This window comes from Ischnura elegans, chromosome 12, assembly GCF_921293095.1.
Source record: "Ischnura elegans chromosome 12, ioIscEleg1.1, whole genome shotgun sequence".
Taxonomy (NCBI): domain Eukaryota; kingdom Metazoa; phylum Arthropoda; class Insecta; order Odonata; family Coenagrionidae; genus Ischnura; species Ischnura elegans.
Window position 1 is genome coordinate 48741406 of NC_060257.1, and position 20980 is coordinate 48762385.

The window sequence follows — 20980 nt, forward strand, 5'->3', positions numbered from 1 at the left end:
TACAGTACGTCTTATTTATTCAACAGATAAGAACGATTTGACACATGATTCTCCATTCTCTACAGACATTGGGCACATGAGTCAGAGAGAGAGAGAAATTTCTTAAGCAGTACATATTTACACTTGGTCTGGTATGGCAATCCTCCAACTGTTTACCTAAGTATTGGCCTGCCAGAGATATTCTGGTGCTTCAATTTCTCATTGCCCTTTTGACTCTCAAGCAGGAAAAGAAAGCAGTCTTATTCACTTTCATTCATTGAAACCAAAACTTCAGAAATCACCAATTATTTACACCTATAATACTCTCCAAGAGTAATGATAACAAGTTGAAGAACCCACACAGATGTACAGTACGTTGTCCAATACAAAAACGTGATGAATTAAAACAAGTCAGTAGTTCACACCTCATGAAGCAATCAGGTCAATGCTCTCATAATTGAATCTCCTTTCCAATGAAATTGGCCAAACGTTCAAAAAATATACATAGCCATATTCCCCACCCAACTTCCAATATAATTTACAGGCATAAATCAACAAATTTAGGCCATATTTCTTAGCCAAAAGAAGGTAACAGTGCAGAGTAAATGGCCTGGAATACTAAGAATATTACTGTTTTACTAGGAAAATAGGTATATCATCAGTCACTCTAAATACATCTGCAGTAGAACATGGTTCATGAAGGATTACTCCTGATTTCGTCAGCTACACTGAATAGCTTCACGTCATCAGTTGTCCCCTGTTGACCTTGGTCACCCAGTACAGTTGCAATTGGTGCACTGTTATCACACTGGCAGAGGTGGTCCAGGGGACGATCCTCCTGTCAGTGACAGTGTTCGGTTACATCCACAACCACTGACTTCTTCCAGCCAAATAAGAAATATCCAGTGCCAGCTCCAGCCAAGACAGCTATACACAACCACACGTTGTACGTCATAAAAATCAGCATCAAGAAGTACGAAATGACAACTTGAATGATGTGAAGAACAGTTTGCAGAGCATGAGGCCAGCTCAACATTGTTGGTCTGTCCGGCCAGTTTGAGAAAAAAAAGAAGAAAAAAACAATGATAGTTATTCAGAATAAATCGTACTCGAGAGTAATTTGGTTATTAACATAAACACTCATCAAACACATCTCAAAAGAAATTTTAATAACACAAAGCCACTCTTTTAATTCATATTCATCACATGTGTACAATTAACCTCATCAATCATGAATAACGGATTTTTTAGCCTTTAAGCTATGGATACATCAACACAGCTACCTAATTAATAGAGTTAGGATTCATGTATTCCCTGATTAGCACAGCATATAGCAGTCAGAATATTTCATTTAGGTTACAATTTTTGTTGCATCCACTACAATCACATTAATGTAGTGATTAACCATTTAATGCAAATGTCTTCTAGCAATTATTTAAATTAAAACAACATTACACTACGTTTTGCAATATTTTTTTTTCCTTGTTACCTAGCTCTTCATCCTCTTACACTAAATTTTCATGCAAGGACAACACATTTATTTGTCCAGTAAATTTCAGAGAAAATGGATGTAAATTTTGAAAATGCCACAGAAATACAAAATATGTACCTAATTTCTAACATAATTGTTTTATCAACTCTTGGTTATAATTTTGTCATGCAAAAGAGTCCAATTCTAGTTAGGAGAGTGCAACTAATGATCAAAAACATCTACTACAGCAAAGAACAGCTAACTACCAATATTCAGCTAGTAATGGTGCATACTAAGAAAATCTGCTTCCCATGACTCACCTTTTCTTACGTATCACTTCACCTACAACACTAAACGGTGCATGGATAGGGGAGAATGGAGAAGTTTAAGAATGGTGACGACAGAACAATTGAATTCACAATACACATTAATATATTCATCACAATCAGAAAGGCCAAGTAATACCACTAAAATTATTTCATATTCTCATTTATGCTAAAAAATTCACAAGACAAAGTTAAAATTAAATCTTTGATTCAGAAGATGAGGAAAATTTTCCAGTAAAACTATGCACATGTTTATATAACGGATGATGCTGCTTTAGAGCAATCAACAAAGTTTAAGTAACTTGCGACTGATTAAAAATCAAGAAAAAGCATATCAAGCCAAAATCAATTTATTTACAAAATTAATGAAAATGTCTGTCTCAGAATGGAAGTCTTGCAACAAATTAATGTACTGTGCACTGTAAATTCTCACAAGCACAACAAAAAAAATTGATAGTTATTTTTTCCCAGCAGGAAATGAACACTTTTTCATCGAGGAGGATACATTATTAATAGACAACATAATATGTATTCCAATTGACTCTTCCGTTCCTAACTTTTAAGCATACACAAATTGCATGTTCAACATGAATGTAGGATAGTCTAGAGACATAGACATCTTTTGGCCAGTGCAATATGACCTCATTCTCTGAAATCAACAGATACTTTAATATGCCCCATTAAATTAAATTACTTACTGAACAATCCTATGATCACTTGTTCCAATGCTCCCTTTCTCATCAGGTGTCGTTACCGATCTATACTGAATGGAGTTGTATGAGCGCCAAAACAAATATTCCCTGCAAAAAATATTTCATTCCAATGAGAACATCAATTGAAATTGTTCTGAAAGACCACATTACTATAAAATAAGATCATGGCAACTTAGAGCAGAGTATATCTCAAACACCCAAGAAATATCATACATTTATCGCCAGCTTCAAAGGCCGCAACTGAAATATGATTTTAAATTAGATAATTTTACAAGCACCTCACCAAATACATTAAAAATGGGATCAATGTAGTCGTAATGATTAGTTCTCCTTCAGTCCATATAGTTAGGAATCTTTTTGAAAGCCCACTTTTAATAGTACATATGTACTAACATAAAATAATCAGCAAAAAATTTGAACAAAATTCAGAGGAAAACAATTAATTACAGGCTTAAAGATTAGATAGATATTATTTAAAGAAATAAAGAAATAAGAGCAATGCTTTTGGGAATAGATTCAGTTTTTTTGAGATAACATAATTTATTGGATTCAAATTTTGAAGGGAGATCATTTTGCATGCTACAATTCACTAAATCAATTTTGAATTTCATAACCATTAAAATAACATTAAATCATTTTATTTCAGCACATATCACATCACTGTCCGGTTTTGTACCACTAAATGCTATTGCAAAAAACTGATTCCCACTTTGAACTGCATTATGTCAGTTTCAATTATCAGAGAATTCAAATTACAAACTCTCTACAGCAATATAGAAAGCGTTAAGGCTAGTCTACAATGGGACATAAGCAGACATATGCTATAAGACGTAAGCCGTAACTGTAAGAAATTGCTAGCCTCTCATGACAGACATAAACCATAAGAAAAATATTCAAAATCAAGGTGCTGATAGAAACAGTTGAGTTCCACCATCATGCCTAGTACTTGAGACAAGTGTTTTCATCTCATTTTTTCACATGATACTCAAGTTTTCTGAACTACATGAATTGGCATCATTTGCAGAAAAACTTAGCGGGGGACAGGCTTCCAGGAGGCCCAGCAGATATACCTTCATAATAACCTCATTAAATTCTCCGGGGGACATGTCCTAAGTATCAAATATTGGGGGGATGTTTCCTTCACAGCATTGAGGCCAGTGACTACATGTATTCTTTCTAACTCTTAATCTACTTATTTTACGCTCAATATAAGTATGTACCATATTTTTCAGCACTTTCAACCACATTGAGCAAATTTTTACAAGTTTTGCTGGTGCTAGATGCTCAAGATGTTGATATTTTTTTCCTTACTCTCAGGTTCCAATAAACATCAAGCTAATAAATTCATTTATGCAATATGTAATATTTCCCTTTGTGTCACATATCTTTCCCATAGTTTTTATTTCTTGGACATTAGACCGTGGTCAACTGAATTACCCACCACCCACTTCTTGCTTGGTAAAAGACTCTACTGCCAGCACTTGTGCTCAAGTGTCACTGAAATTGTCCAGACGTAAGTCATAGGGATGAAAATCAACCATCTTTCTTAGGCTTATGTCATGGGTTATTTCAATTGTAGAAAAGCATTTTGACTTATGTCTGATGGCTTATGTCTTACTTAAGACAGGCCTTTACAGATGAGTGACAATTGTTCACAGTAACAACGGACTGCAAATGACTTAATAGTTTAGGAAAATGTTTTATAGTGTGATACAAAATGTGTCGGAAGGAACCATACGGAGGTTATGTTAGAACTAAGTCAATAAAAGCAATTTAAGACGGAATGCATGACAAAAAATAGGAAGTCTCCGCACAGTGAGATTTCTCTCCTATAAAGTTTTCTTAAAGATATTCTCTACTTGGTGGGATACAGAAATGAGCCTAGAAAGCAAAATGGCACTTTTACTCTAGAAGTTAAAATATAATTCACATGCTAATAGGTTATTATGGGTACACCTCTACCCCAGCTTACTCATCAATCTAACCTTTGGGTTGAAACTGCAAGTGAGTGTAAGTAATAACCAATATTCATAAATCACAAATCAAATTAGGTAATTTAAAAGTAAATACGGGTAGATTTCATAAAAATATATAAAATTTTACCTGTAATATTTCAGTCCTTCATATAAGGCTGCCATTATAAATATTCCAATCATGGACCCTACAAGGCCTCCAATATTTGTAATTTTCCAGCTCTCAAAAAGAACAGTTTCATTGTAACCAAAATGGAAGAACATCTGGAAAAATAAAATACCAGAGATTTAGAATAATGGCAATGTTTAGGCTTATCCAGAAAGTAAGTACCATTTCGTTTTAGTGCCACCACAGTGCTGCCGTCATTGCTTCAAGCACGAGCACAAGCCTCCTTGGTTTTTAGGCTACGATTCATGCTATTTTGGTTGCTCTTTCTGATGCATTCTTTCATCTGCATGCATTTACAATGCTTAAGACAATAACTGAACTCGCTAGTTGTGAGATTAGTTCTGTGATTTGAATTTTGAACACAATGAGCATCAAGCTGGCTAAAATCCATCCTCAAATTCATGAAGTTTAGCGCGACATAGCTATATAAGTGATGAAGTGATGAGAAAATTATTTAAAATTTCAATGAGGGAAATTAAAGATGAAAGAATGTCCATGATGAAGCTCAGACAGACCTATTTCCAAACATGATCTCATAAGGAGAGTCTTTGAAAAAAATCATTAGGTGTGAGATTTCACAATGAGAAAGTTTTTTTGAAAATTGCCACGTAATTTCAACAACCACTACCAATTTTAACTGGAGTTCAAGTATGAGCCAAGCAGGTGCACATTTTCAAAATGATGACAATGTGAAACACTTTTAGGAGCTATGGCTGTCAAAACTGGTGGTTTGCATTGCTTCATGAGGAAGGTCTAGATAACTTGGTTAACCAGAATGACAAGTGTCTCAAAAAACTTGAAAACAATGTAGATAATACTTTAAGATATTTTCTTTCTTAAGCCAAAAGAATTTGGATCTTAAGAAATTGTTCACAGTATTTTTTTTTCAAAATGACACTTACTTTCTTGATACACATCATACTTCAAGTATTTTTCAAATTATAGGGAAAAAAATCTATCTAGTCATAAAACATAGCAGCGGTGACCCTCATTAAACCTAATCATAAAGCTAAAAGCACTCAAGTGAATTATCATTTCCTTCACACATATGAGTATGCTAAGAAAACTCAATTTATAAAATGGGTCTTAAAATTAATCAACATAATATGACCCAAGAATAAATGTTTTTATGCTACACATACAATCAAATAAAATAGCAGAACAAGAAGAAATAATGGTGATAAAACTCTGCAATACTACAGAATAACTATAAAAGGATGACTCACGCATTATAATTTAGATGAAAGATGAGAAAATGGGTATCAGCATTCTGACATAAATAATCAATTTAATGGGCAAAATGAATATAACTACAGGTTTCACACAATTTTATGATTCCCTAATGCATGCATAGAAATGTAAACATCTCAGACACAGGAGTGACCTAGCTAAGACGACCAGTCCACAATCTCTGAAGGCTTCAAGTACAATAGATAGTAAGAGGGTTGCTTAGAACAGTGATAAAATGATAAACACCCCCAGAGCTCAGAGAAATTTTTAAGTTTAATCCATTTTATTTAATTGGATTGATATTACTAATAGAATAGTGTAAGGATTAATAAAATATCCCTCAGAAAGCCGTAAAACTCACCATTTTGAGCCATTTATCTTAAAATTCCGCAATTTATTAATCTCGCACCTACCGCTTATCCTGGTGGGTATACCATACCATGGGCACTTAAACCTTCCCTTTCCTAGCTGCACCCCAAGCTTAGACCACCCTCGGTTCTATTTCCCTGTTAACTTTGGGGTACTTAACTTTTCTTTCAGCAAATGACTCAGGAAAGCTAGATCATCACTAACAGAATACCAATAAACAAGTCATAAGAGTACATATTTCAGCAGAGGAACTTGTGTAATCAAAAACAGGGGCAAAAAGAATAAGAACTGAATTGAATACCTCATGCTTCTTGCAGAGCAAAGTGTCCCTTAGAAAGGAATTGACACCCTTAACTGAATATGTGAAATTCAAACTCCTGGAGCTAAATCTGGGATGAGCTCTACCATCACCTTACACCATATCTACGCCAACCTCGAGCTGAAGCCCTAAGTTTAATATTTCTTACATGCATAAAAGTAATACAAGCCTACCATCATCATTGAATGCATAGGAGGCATGGAACCCATTGCAGAGTGGTCATGTGCTGAGTGATCCATGGAGTCATCGTGCGGCTGTGGGGTGACAACATTTCCTGGATATGCCATCATATGATCATGCCCTTCGTGGCCATGACCGTGATGATCATGTGCATGACTGTCAGCCATTTTCTACCTGAAACATTCAAAAGTTGAAAACAGTGATCAGATGAATACATATAAACCTCATCATCATCAGTCTTAACTTAATTGACTAAATTTGTACGTGGTCTGCATACAAATTATATATCGATGCTTTCGATGGATTGATAAGGAAACTGATTTCATTCATGCTTGATACACACAAATTATGCTAAGGACTAGAATGAAGGGTGATAAGGAGGTAGGGTAGAATGGAAGAGATTAAGTATGGTGCCGTTTGGATCATATGATACCCCAAATAACTAGTTTTATGTTTCATCTGTCCATATGATGGACAAAAGTTTTGAAGCATCCTACACCTTGGGCATGTAGCTGGGTGGGGAGGGGGCCTCATAATACCACTAGCCCTAGGGTACCTATCATGGCACCACTCCATTTTTTAAATATATGTATTTACATTTCATACTGTCTGCCAATTACCAACAATTAATTTCACTTTCAGCATCATTTCATTTAAATGCATGGCAGATTCATTGAAATGTATGGTTTTCCGATGTTAGCAAAATATTAGTTGCTCATGACCCATGGGCAGTGGCATAGCCAAGGGGGGGGAGTCCGGAACCCCCCCCCCCCCAAAATAAAATAAAAACACTCATTTTTTTCATACAAGAAAATAAAATATTGAAAATTCATGAATTAACAAAATATTTTATAAAATTATTAAACTAGGGGGGGGGGGGGGGGGGGGGGGGAGAGTGCTTGAGATTGGGCTCGTTTGCCAATTTTATTTTATTGTTGATTATCATAGATTTGAAAATAACACCGTCGCCTACTCATTATCACTGGCCAACAACCTTAAGACTAGTTTGACGCGGCTCTCCACTCAATTCTCCTTTTGGCCTATCTCTTATTTTCCCAACCTACGTATTTCTTCTCTTTCACACAATTTTTGACCCAGTCCATATGATTTGTTCGAGGTCTTCCTTTTCCATTCTTGCCATCTATTGTCTTCATCAGGCCATCATATCTCACGATATGACCTGTAAGGTTATTCCGTCTTCTTATCAAGGTTTTTATGAGGCTTCTCTTCTCTTCTTAGGACTATCTCATTCCTACCTCAGTCGATCCATTTGATCCTCATCATTTACCTATAGCACCACATCTCGAAGGCCCCTTACAACGTACTCGAAATAATCTCGGAGAAAAATCGACGGTTTTGACCATTTTGCCGATCAGAACTGACGTCAATGACTCCTGCCGAGCGGATTACCGCGTCCATGACCGCGTCTCAGACACTCCTCCACCTCGCGCGATTCGCTGTTGTTTTCACTCTAGGGCGATTTCCTTTCCTCAAGGAGAGATTCTCTCTGAATATTTACGACCTGAAATTATGATGATAACACCTAACACCAACCTACGAAAAGTGGGCGGCAACTTTTTTTTTCTTTTTCAACGCGTTTTCTCATTGAAAAATTACTAAATGGAATATTTTTGTCGTGACTTGTATCTCCCTCCTATGCACCAAATTATCCCAATCAATTGCAAATAAGGGTCAGAGTGAATTATCCCATTATCCCAATCGGTTTTAACCACGAGCGGACGGTATCGTGCGGTTGTCAATACGATAGGAATTTGTTGCGTTTGAAATTTTCGTCGTGACTTGTATCTCCCTCCTATGCACCAAATTATTCCAATCAATTGCAAATAAGGGTCAGAGTGAATTATCCCATTATCCCAATCGGTTTTAACCACGAGCGGACGGTATCGTGCGGTTGTCAATACGATAGGAATTTGTTGCGTTTGAAATTTTCCATTTCGATGACGAGATGACCCCTCGTAAAGAGCAGTCGAAATGAAAACTTTAAAACACCCTAATTCCAATCGAGTGGAAAACCATTCCCAATCAATCGCTCGTCATGAGAAGAGCTCCCAGTTATTCTGATCAGCGTCGAGCATCCTTACTCTACCCCTCCAGAGCTGCACGCGAAAGCTTAACGAATCAAGTACATTAAAGTAATGAAAAGAAAGGATTTTACAAGGCTAGCCACTAGTTTGATATCACAAGCCCACACGTATTCTACGTTGTTTTAGTACCTCAACGGCTCCAGATTAACATTGTATATATTTCGTTCGCATGGAGCTGAAAGTTAAAATCATTAATAGCTATTAGCAGAAATAATGCAATGAATATCGAAAACGGAGTGTCAGATGTTTGATGCCTCAGGGCTAGCGGTCTCCTCAGTCGATGTATCGCGGATATTCCCATCAAGGGAAAACATTCCGGGCTAGGGGGTGGAGGGGTTGAAGCCCCCGGATACCTGCCTGGCTGTCGCGCTCAAATAAACCACAATACACCATGCCTCGGACGGATGAACAACATCTTTATGCCTCCAAACAGCTTTCAAATGTCTCCAAGATTGCCGCCCCAAAATTCTCCACCCCGTACTTCACTATCTCTAAATTTGGCGATCAAGTTATTAATAGTGGATTTCTACGGTTGACAGATGAAGTTAGACATTTTTTGTGGCGAATAAATTCTCTGGAAATAGTCTAAGCGCTGATATAATTAGGATTTTTAAAGTAATATGAATTTTAATAGATTTTAACAATTTTTTTCAAATTAGCATATTTTAACATGAATTTTTAAAAAATCGGGTCAAGACCACACTGACTCCACAACACTCTTTACCCTGAGGGGTGACGCAGACCCTTGACTTCCCCAGAGGATGAGAGGTCAAGTTATGTCGGGCCCTTATATTACAGGAATAACTTCTTCACCGAGTACTTACACCATCCCCATACAGCCCGAGCTTAAGCTTTAAATAATAAATACCATTACATACAGGATAGAATGCCCGCAAAGTGGAGCGATTTTGATTACAAAATGGCCTGTCAACGACTCAGTATAATGGTAGACCTAACGGATTCTTACGTGTTCCGTTTCCGCCCCCAGCAGTAATCGTGATGCAGGTAAGAGAAAGGTCGAAATAGCCGAGGTGAACTGAATGTGAGACGTCATGCATGGTTGGACCTTAGTTCTATATTACATCCTCATCTAAGCTGTGATTTTCCTTTCGAGCCTTGTAAGCGTACGGAAATTTTATCAGTAGATTTTATTTCGCTCACAACCTTTCTCCCACAGTTGAGTGATCATAAAAAGCAGATGGCCAACATAGAGAAATAATGAAAGCACAAGCTATGCATAACGATAATTACGGATTGCTGGGAATAATCAACCTCATGAATGAATTCATGAGGATAATTAGGGACGAGCTTCCTCTACCATTACCCCACGAAACTAGAGTAAAATTACGAAAAAGTAAGAACCATAATCTGGATTAGTTAAAAGAAACATGCGTAAGGGCATGGCTGCGTCATGCAAAGATAGTCCCTCATAAGTATTATTATTATTTGTATTTATTCTAATATTAATCAAGGGCGTACCTAGGATCATAACTAGGGGTGGGGGAAAGCCATGGTTCAGGGGGAGGGCAAGTCATGGTCTAGGGGAGGACAAACCAAGTTGAGACATAAGTATATGAGATTATTTCCTTGAAAAAATAGTTATATTTTAGTCACATACCTTATACTAATACATATAATCTTTCGTGGTTTTAAAGAAAATTTGTTGAATGCTTTCATTTCAATTCAGTACTGATTTTGCTTAAAGACTTTTGCGATTTTTGCTTCTGGGGGGGGGGGGGCAGCTACACCCTCCCCCTGCCCCTCGCTGGGTACGCCCATGATATTAATATCATAGAGTGTCCTTGTTTAAAATAAGTTCAACTAATCTTACATTGCCTACACCACAACCATTATCGATCCATGATACTAAATGATTGCTAATGAGGGTACGTGAGAGAGAGAGATGGAGGTTAATCCGAAGGGTCGAAATCACCTGAGTGAATATGACGAATATTCCCGAAGTACTCTGACCAGCTTTAGCTCTAGAATGTGTCACATGGGTGGGCCAAGGGTGACCCAGATTATAAAATGGGTGGGCCTTCGTCATAAAATCCACTTCGATTATATTTTATTCATTTTACGGAGTTAATATTGGCAATACAAAATTTTTAGCAAATTATCAGAGTGGTTTTTCTTATGCCCATAACTGTGTACAATTTATTTTGATAATATAAAATAAAGTTGAACTTTGAACTTCGATTCTGAAATTTGTCCGTCTTATTTGGGTATGCCCGGGACCACCCTAGCCCACCCCTAGCGACCCCGCTGGCTCTGACAGGCGCGGTCCCTCTCGACACCGAGGTTATGCTCTCCATGGGGCCAAACCAATGTTTACAGTTACTACTGTCAGCCCTCTCGGGGGCACAGGGAAAGAATGAGGGGCCCGCCACCATGCCCCCAAAATAAGGATGTATATACGAAAATGGTATCAAAGCTTGCAAAATGAGAAACTTTTATCAATATATTTTTTCGCTATCTACCATTCAGTCATAGTTGACGGATCTTAAAAAAAAAACAGATGGCCAACAGCGACCAATAATGAAACCTCATGCCATGCATAGCGATGACAACGGAATGCTGGAAATAATCAAGTTCATGAATGGTGTATCCACGATAATAATACATGTATTCACGGAGAGGCATATATTTGGAATGTCCTTTTGCAATTAATATTTTCAATTCGAGAAAAAGTTTACTACTGTAATTTATTTCCCGAAACGAACTCACACTTATGAAAATTTCAATTTTTAAAAAGACATCAAAACATACCACCGAGTACACGACCGCTATCGTTTGAGCATCACGGTATTTAAATCGAATACGCGTGTACCGGCGTCCTGTTTCGCTGCTCTCTTTCAGGGCACTTTTGGCAGGAAAATGAATTATAACGTACGAGATAAAATTCCTCTTCGTTCGAATTTCATACAATGTACCAAGCGTGCGCAGGAATATATAACTTGGTGCTTTTACGGTTTTGTGCCAATCATCCCACCATTATCAGTCACAGTGGCGTAACTAGGAATATGGTTTGGGGGGGATGGGGCGGCCTGGTGTGGCGACCCTCTCCCCCGGGCAACGGGGGATCCGGGAAAATTTTTGAAAAATAACATGCCTAGAAATACATTTCACATCATTTTGTCACTAATATTTAGCTTTGAGCAGATGCAGTTATTATACGTCAAAACTAGGCAATAGTTTTAAATATTTTTTTCATTTTTCAGAGGCTTTGTGGGGGGGTCTATCCCCTCATCCTCCCCATAGTTACGCCACTCATCAGTCAGATGTAAATCATGTAATCCAATTTCAGGATTGCACGCTCAAAGAAACAAGAATATCGGCGCTCGTCAAATGTAATTTCGATTGAAAAGACCTCAGACTGAGAGAGAATGCCTTGAAAACGACGTGTGATTAGAGCAGTGATCAGAGAATGGATCCGTAGATGACGCGGGGCGTTTCCATGGCAACCCCATTCATCATGAGATTCCTCGGATTCCTAAGTCGAGAGCGCGTCGGACCAATAAAATGGCGAAAAATGCTGAGCAATGCCGAAGCCAACGTGGAGAACATAATGATGAGAATACCGCTTGGGACCTTCTCTTCACAAGAACCCCCCGGCTAAAGACAGACTCCGTAGTCGGCCGCTTTGGCATACTTATCCTCACATCCGAAAGCAGGTCACGGAGCATCAGGACGAGTTTAGTTAATTAATTTCGCATCAGACTGTGATTTCGCGGTCTTTCACAGACAACACAATCCTGATTGTAAGGAACTTATGGATTTTGTTAAAAACACTTAACAATAGCTCTCGAATTTTATTTTGCAAAATTTTTCTGAAATTGACAGTAAAAAAAACCCTTAAGGCTGTTTTACACGGTACACGGAATTGCGCAAACTGACGTACGTGCGAATGCAATCAAAATTGCGTCGTGTAAAGCGGTGAATTGCTAGAACACATGCGAGACGGCAAAATGGCCCCTGTTCTAATTTCTTTCATGCATTCGCGCAATTCCACGCCATTTTAGAAATTAATGCAGCTCTAACCTGCGCAATTCCGTGCCCCGTGTAAAACGGCCTTTACGAGTGTAAAGCCTGAATCACACGATCATTTTTTTCCATCCCTTCCGAGGGACAGCACCAGCGATCGTTCCTGTGATGCCAGAAAAATTCGCTTCTGCGATCATTTTCCGCGACGGCTCGAGGAATGGAAATCCCATCCCTTTTTCCATAACTCGGAACGTCCCTTTCTCCGTCGCTGGCACCGTCCTTCAGTCAACCAGAACGTACGGCCACTTAAAAAATCTATAACACCACGCTTTGCTTTTAATTGAACGACAGTTTTAAATACGGAATATGACGGAAAAGCGATGGAAAAATGGACGGTGGGAATGACCGTATCATTCAGAAAATGATGAGTCGAACGATCATTCTTTTGGTCCCTATAAACCTATCGCTGAAATTATCACTCGAAGGGGTGGAAAATATGATCGATTCTAAAATTCATACTTAAAAAAGCTATAATGAATTGTATCTATAGATAGCAATAGAACATTTTTCCATTTAAACAGAGAATTTTAAAAATCTATTTTTGCTGAAAAAATGCAGTGGCATGGTGAAAGGATAAAGCGACAGTGTAATTCTCATTGCATTGTAAATTACTCGACATACCAATCCAGTGCTAGAAGACAAAACGCTTCAATGTTGAACTCACCACTTCCAAACATGGCCGCTCATAGTAACAAAGCCCATAAATATAATGAAAAGTAAATTTAGACCCACCCACTCCGGAATGAGCAACACATCACATTCAAAAGCAAATTACGCAGGTGATCCCTCTAACTGCATCAGTAAATTATAAAATAAATAAATATAACACTGAATGGCCATCATTTGCTCCGTATTTCAGTCTGCACAGCTGCGGTTAAAGTGCCATAAAATTCGAAGACATATTGCTAGAATAAATGCGCAGCGGTTCCATAAACAGCCGTCGCGAGAATTACAGGTTATAAAGATTTACATCCTTTCGTATCCCTAGAATTCGACGTCAAACGGGAAGGAAAAATGGGTACTTCAAGAACGCTCTCAATACTTTTGGCGTGGGCGAACGAAGAAAATTGACGTGACTAAGAATGAAGCGGCCCTCGTAACGATTCCATGATAGAAGTGGACTCGATTTGGCCAATTGAAGAAAATTTTCAAAAAAAAACGGATTACTCTCACCAGCAACTTTGTATCAACTTTAAAACAATCTTTCCGCACTTGAATATTTTCTTATTTTTAGAAGAAAATTTTGAAATTATATTACACCTAAATTTAGAATACAATAGAATAGATATTTATTATGCTCTGGGAAAAAACTCTTGGAGCAAAAAACACAATTTACAGTAAAATGGCTCATCAAAGCAAAAAGTTCATGAAAAATGTCAAGTAAAGTTGTTTGATACACACATATAAAAAAGAAATAACACGTAACAAGGATTGAAATTTGACATCATAGGCAGACGGAATATTGGGCAATAGTACATAATACATAATAATAATACATAATAGGCTGTATTTTTCGTGGGAGTTTATTTTAGCTCTCCACCGAGTATCATTTATAATTTAATTATTATCCATGTATAATTTAATTTTAAAAGCATGGATGGAGCCCCTCTGTCTAAGATCCTCAGGGAGAGAATTCCAGAATTTTCATCCCGTTAAATTTCAGTTTTATAGATGGAAAAAGAATTGAGTTCTTACGGTAGAAAAATGATTTGAGTCAATTACTCCAAACTTTTAGAAATTGGCATGACATGGTAGTTGGAGGAGGCAATCCATAGCTGAGGTCATTTGTGAGGTCATTTGTGAGGTCATAAGGAAAGGGTAAGAGAAGGAAGGATGAAGAGAAACCTGGCGTTAGCATCAGCCTACTCTTATAGAAAGACGCCATGGGGACCACGGCTTAACGTCCCATCCGACGGACGGAGTGTCGTACTTGAAATGCCTTCCATAAAGCACTCAAGCAGAGATCGGACAAACTCAGAAAATTTTCCACCACCACCGGTATTTGAACCCAGGCCCACGGGGTGGGAAGCCAAAACTCGGGCCAATACACCAATCCGACTCCCTTTCATTAATTTAAAGCATCCCATCGTTCAAGGCAGGTTTCGCATGGAGAATATTGCGAATCGCCACATTCTGTTCCCTCTCCCACACGGTACTTCCATCTTCATTTCACATGAACGCCTTTTCCCTTTCAATCAAACCATAGACCCTTTAACTTACCTCACCCTTCCATGTTTACCACAGATTTACCGGCATTGATTATTAACGGCTGTGGGAGAAACTTCATTCATTTCAGTTTCATGCCAAACGCTTTTTAATTCTGAAAAATACGCATTCTTAGCCCACAAATAGGAAAATATTGATTAATTGAAAAAATTACGAATTCTAAATTCCCGTTGATTTTTTAAATTTACCTTCAGGGTTCACGTTCACCTGTTTTTGTTTTAAGAAAAAATGGCTACATTCTTCCAAACCTAACAGAAAAATTAATTCTTCAGCACAGGAAATTTACGCATACTAGTAATTAAAGCTCCAGCTATGAAAAACACCCCAATACCTCACAGAAACAAATTACACATGGCATTCAGGTGAATTATTCACTTTTCCTCAGGATCAGTTACCTTCGATACTGAACATCGTTCCTACCTTTGCTGACGCCGACTACTACAAACTAAGACATTATATTCCTACTAAGAATGAACAATAACCTAGAAATTCAAGAGCTTTTTTGATTGTCAGTCAGAACGCAATGACCGATAAAAAGCACTTTTCCCGGTTATAGATGACTGATAAGATTCAATGAGGAAGAAAAAAGACGTTGCAATCACAATGAATATTCAACAGTGGATGATTATTACGCAATAAGGCCCTTGAAAAGCGATAAAACCGCCAAATATGTACCACAATTGAGCTTCTTATCTGTGATTCAGGGTGAACGCTGTGTTTGTATACCCCTTTCTCCCATTCCTTAAGTTAACTGAAGCCTACTTATAAATCCCGGAATGTTTTGATTTGATCAGCTATTCATCATCGTTTTAACAGCTAAAGGTGTTGGACGACCTGAAATTTATGAAAAAAAGAAGTACATGGCCAGAGTTACCGAGAGAAATACAAGCGCCGGGATATAGGTAACTCAAAAGAACGAACAAAATCTTGTAACCCCATTGAAGTAAGCGTGGTGTACAGTCCACAAATCAATAATGGAAAGTAGTCATTCTGGAAAGCTTCACTCTCAAACAGAACGTATTCAGGGTTCCTAGCACATGCCATCCACTAATTTCGGAGCAAAATAAATGAAAATAGTCATTGAATGACTGTCCAAAATACCGGCTACGGTCGAGGGACACAGATTTTATTATAGTCTTGCTGTGAATACTATAAACAAATGTACACGAAGTGTCACATTACATTTCCCACACACACATTAAAATTTAGTCGTGCCATCCACATAGCAATTTCAAATATAAATAATGTGTGATTTTTAAGTCCATAATTATTTATTTACGATGGACTACGGGACAACTGGTCAAACCTTAAGACATTAAACACCATTTGGTTCCATTCTTTCCCTTCTTTTGGGCCTTTCATAATTTGGAGAATTCATTAAATGGATGAACCAAACATAGCCATTGGCGTTATAAAAAAATTTGCCTTCACATTAATTAGGTTAACAGGCTAAGTTAGTAACTATAGTAACATATGACTTTGATAGGTTTCGTATGAAAAGCCTGATAAATAATGCGATAATTAGGTAAAATACAAGGTTTTTGCGTGCATATCAGATGATCAGATAAAAGGGTTCACTGTAAAGCTTGCACAAAAAAATATAATCTTCCAAGTATACTTTAGTATAGCATTAAGAGGGTCGTAAGTATACTTTCCAGCGATCCTCTAAATAATGATACGTTACTAATGAAAATCTATCATACTCCATTGTTAATTTCAAGAGGCTAGCAACCTTTATTGCAAGTGGTAAGGCTAATAAAAATCTTTTCTGGTGCTATGAGTAGAAGAAAATAAAGTGCAGGTTAAACCATTTATTTTCCCCCATCATAGCCATATCGAAAATTTCCTAACGACTGAGGCAGAGCATATCACTTCTCCCGACAGTCTGTTTACCCGAGTAATACGGCGTTGCAGTAATGACTAAAATAGTTCAGTTCACACAAAAAATTTGTTCGTCGCGGCACTTCCGGTCAAACTTTTGCCTTTGCGTGGAATTACATCAGCCAAAGAAGAGAGATATACATAATTCAATACTTTCCATCACTTCCAATACCCAATCACACACCAGCAGCTATTAAAAAAAGAAGCTTCTACTCCGAACGTATTTCGTTCCTGTAGCAAGTACCATCAGGCTTTATGCACCCTTTTCTTCCGTTGATACAATTCGAAAATGAATAAAAATGAAACATGCATAACCAACGCACTATCAAAATAATAGTTAGAAATACGGATCCAGTTCTGTAGCACGGAAAGCCTGTTCCCAGAATCAAACTCTTTACCCATTGAACACAGAGTGTGCCGCGCAAATTTGATATGAACTCTCATTATTTTATCCGCATTAATAAACGCGTAACTTAACATAAAATAAGGTTTTCTCATTGCATACCCTAGTGGTCTCACAAATTATAAGATTCATTGTCCACATCACACATACTTGAAGCCAGGACTTAATAATTAATTTAATCATTAAGGACATAAGGAAGTGAATACAAAATATATGGTACGGATGCTTATTAAGATTTATGGCCTATTAATTGATGCCAGTTTCCAATTACCTTATCCGTATCAGTCCAAGGAAAGAAAAAAGATCAGAAAAATTTAGAACGGTTAAGAGGACCATTCAAATGTAATCGAAGCGATCTCCACAGCGAACATCAGATGAAAATATTAAAAAGGCGATGTTCCCACAATCTGAATATTTGTGCTAAGTAAGTATTATGGTCTGTGACTTGGGAAAGTTAACCATCAATGACCGGCATTTACATACCGACTAGTTCCTGCGAAAGCCAATTTTTTTGTGGGCGTAAATATCTTCACTTAAAAGAAAATGCAACACAGCATGTCCTGGATCGTGATGAAGTGCGTCAAGAATAAAACCACAAGTGGAAACTTGAAACTTGAAAACTTCAAGGGATTATAGTAAAATTAGAAACACGATTCCTCTTCACAACACTAAAAGATCGCAAGAAAATTTCTCAGTGGGACCAAAACAAACTCAGTTATTCTGTTCGGCTGCCGCGAACAAGGGAATAGAGACGAGAACCAAAGGAAGTGATGGCAACAGGCCGCGGGGTTCTACCGGAAGCGCTCATCTCGGCTGAGAGAGTGATACTGATAGGATGCACCTAACGGAAAACGCAATACGACTGAACCGCGATAACAAGGGACTGCATTGAGAGGGCTCCAGTCCGTCCCGCAGAAGTTTGATTTTTGCTGCCACTATGGGTGCCATGAATATTACGATGAAGGATCCTCAAGTCGGCCTCTCAATGTGTTGCCACCCACCGCGTATTTAAATGGGTTTACAGAGGTTGCCACTCACATAGCTGACGGAAAAATTGGGACTCCTCAATATACAGCGCGATATTGGTAATCCGACACAAATGCAGTCGTGGCATGGCCGAATTACTGGAAACGTACAGGGAAAAAAACAAATAACAAAAAACTTTAGAAGGTATATATTTACGATTAAATACATATATTGACGCCATCTCTCCCTACTACTTATGGTGTCAGTCAAGGTAGATAACCAAATTAATAATAAGGATTACGGTTGGTAAAGGCAGAATAAATCCTGGACACCACTGTGACTCTGCAAGGAACGTTTTCACCCCGATTCAATGGGTCACGTAATAACTTCAAGCAAATCATGAACTGACGAACATCTACATAAATAATTTAAAAAAAAGCTTAACGTTTCAGGCTTGACTTGGTGGAAATACCATATATGCATGATATAGTTTGGTTATAGTTTCATAGTTATATATTATAATATACATTGAATTTTCAAACAAATAATAAGTATTGAAAAATCTTTATCTTAATCTTTATCTTTATAATCTTATCTTAAAAATCTTTATCTTTATAAAACTGACGAAGTTATATTGGCCAAAGGGAGGTCGCCAGCCCTGCACAGCGAATTGCTGGACGTGTAGGATTACCGTAAGGCCGGATAACAGAGATTGTACTGTAGTATGTACTAGCAATCATGCAAAGTGAATGTTGAAAAGTTATGAATTTCATGGGTGACACTTTCATGAATATAAATTTCGGTTAACGCCCTAAAGCCTCTTTGGCCGTGAAATTCGGTGCACTCTGCCTGTCAGCGACGCGGGAGGTGACTATTGTAATCCCTTTTAAATGGCACGTGGCAACGCATTTAGTGACCGACAGAAGAATTTTCTACTTCAATACTCGTGCGCGATAACATCGCGTCATGCATTCCAAAAGAAAAACGCAGCACTCTTGAACATTACAGATAATAAATCCCAGACATCCTCGACGAGTAAAAAAAAAACCTATCCTTGGATAAAGTTTTCCTACGTCCTTACATGTTAAGTTAATTAGACCGATTTGGAAAAAATATTCCAGAAGCCCCTGGCTAATGATATACAATTTTCCACACTTCATATATTTATAAAGACGAACGTTTTAAATAGATTTTAAATATGCACTGCAATCGAAACTGGCAATATAAATACATGTATAGGAAGTTGAAAATTGTATCATATTTAGCGGCAGATTGCACAAGTCGACCTTCGTCAACGTAGACAAGAGGTCAAAATAGTGAACATATTTTCAATAAAATTCACATATTATAAACTAGCCGCCTCCAATGTTTAGTGTAGAGTGATTCTAAGTCACCAGCCGTGAATATGATAATTATAACTAAATCAATAAAGATCGTAGGCAATTAAAATATAGCTATTATTATATATAATAACTTATAAGTTTGGCAGTACTTTCATTGTAGCTAGCGTTTTATTACGGTCCTCTATGTTTACCACAAAGACTGATTCCTTCACCTATCTGTACGAGAATGCAATGATGCATCTCTCTCAGGTAATTTTCCCATGCAATGGAAACAATTACGCTCATTAATTCAGTTAAAAATATGGGCATATATACTTTATTCTTAAGAAAGTAAAATATATTTTTGTAGTCCACGAGTACGCTGTAGAGGAGCCAAAAAAGAGATACGGTGTGAATATGTTCTCTCTCTAAAAATCTTAAGCCTGAATCACACGATCATTTTTTCGTAATTTTCGAGTGATCACTCCCGCGATCACGTGGAGGGATTTAGAAAAATGATCACTCGAGCGATCACTTTTCCGGTCCCGAAAAGCGATCGCTCGAGTGATCACTATGACGGACGAAACAAATGATCGCGTGATTCAGACTTAACAAAATTACGTTAAAGGTCTGTACAAAAATGTGACTTTGTACGAAGTCACGCGCACGGGTCCAAAGTTGGATGAAGTTCGCGATGAAAAAAAATTTGACTTAAATATTTTTTCATGGCGAATTTTATCCATTGGTGTCTTTAAATTATTGGAAATAAAGGCGTAAAACTTTGTTAGGTTCACTACTACTTCATGAAGATGTAACTACGTTCCGAAACCCGAATCAAAGGTCGTGCCCATAATATCATAGTAGTGAACCTGACAAAGTTTTACTCATTTACCTCCAATATGGAGAGGTTTCACAAAGTTAAGCCTGAAGTTCTCAGTTATCTCTAAATTATGTTGCGTGACTGTCTACGGAGACATTTTTGAATGCACGAGTCTCGTATGTACTCGCCAGCGGCGTAACTAGGAATATGCTTCGGGCAGCAGTGGCGGATACAGGATAGGGAAAAGTGGCGGGTAACCTCCCAACAGTAGTGGGGGTCCAAACAAAATTTCCATTCTATACAGGGTAAATTACTTACCCAAGGGGGTCTATAGTCCTTCACTGGATCTGCCACTGGATTGTAACATCCCAAAAGAGTGTAAAATAGGCCCAAATTTAGCGCTAATTTTGTATTTCAATTCCTTTAAGTAGATAAATATATCAGAAAAAACAATTAAATGCTTTTGTACAAAGTGGCAACCTCA

General features: G+C 37.7%; 1 protein-coding gene across 3 annotated transcripts in view; it reads right to left on the minus strand.

Annotated features, from left to right (window-relative positions):
- LOC124169543 (high affinity copper uptake protein 1) overlaps positions 1-20980 on the minus strand; it is a 47026-nt gene continuing 26046 nt past the window's right edge. The window contains exons 2-6 of one of the 3 annotated variants that reach the window (XM_046548180.1): positions 6723-6903; positions 4593-4726; positions 2475-2576; positions 1771-1800; positions 1-1022 (exon numbers count right to left, since the gene is read on the minus strand). In XM_046548180.1, the coding sequence (XP_046404136.1) occupies positions 821-1022; positions 1771-1800; positions 2475-2576; positions 4593-4726; positions 6723-6896 (642 nt within the window). In that variant the 5' untranslated portion in view covers positions 6897-6903 and the 3' untranslated portion in view covers positions 1-820. Of the gene's footprint in view, positions 1032-1770; positions 1801-2474; positions 2577-4592; positions 4727-6722; positions 6904-20980 lie in introns of all 3 variants that reach the window. The other 2 variants (XM_046548182.1, XM_046548181.1) reach the window with 2 other exon arrangements.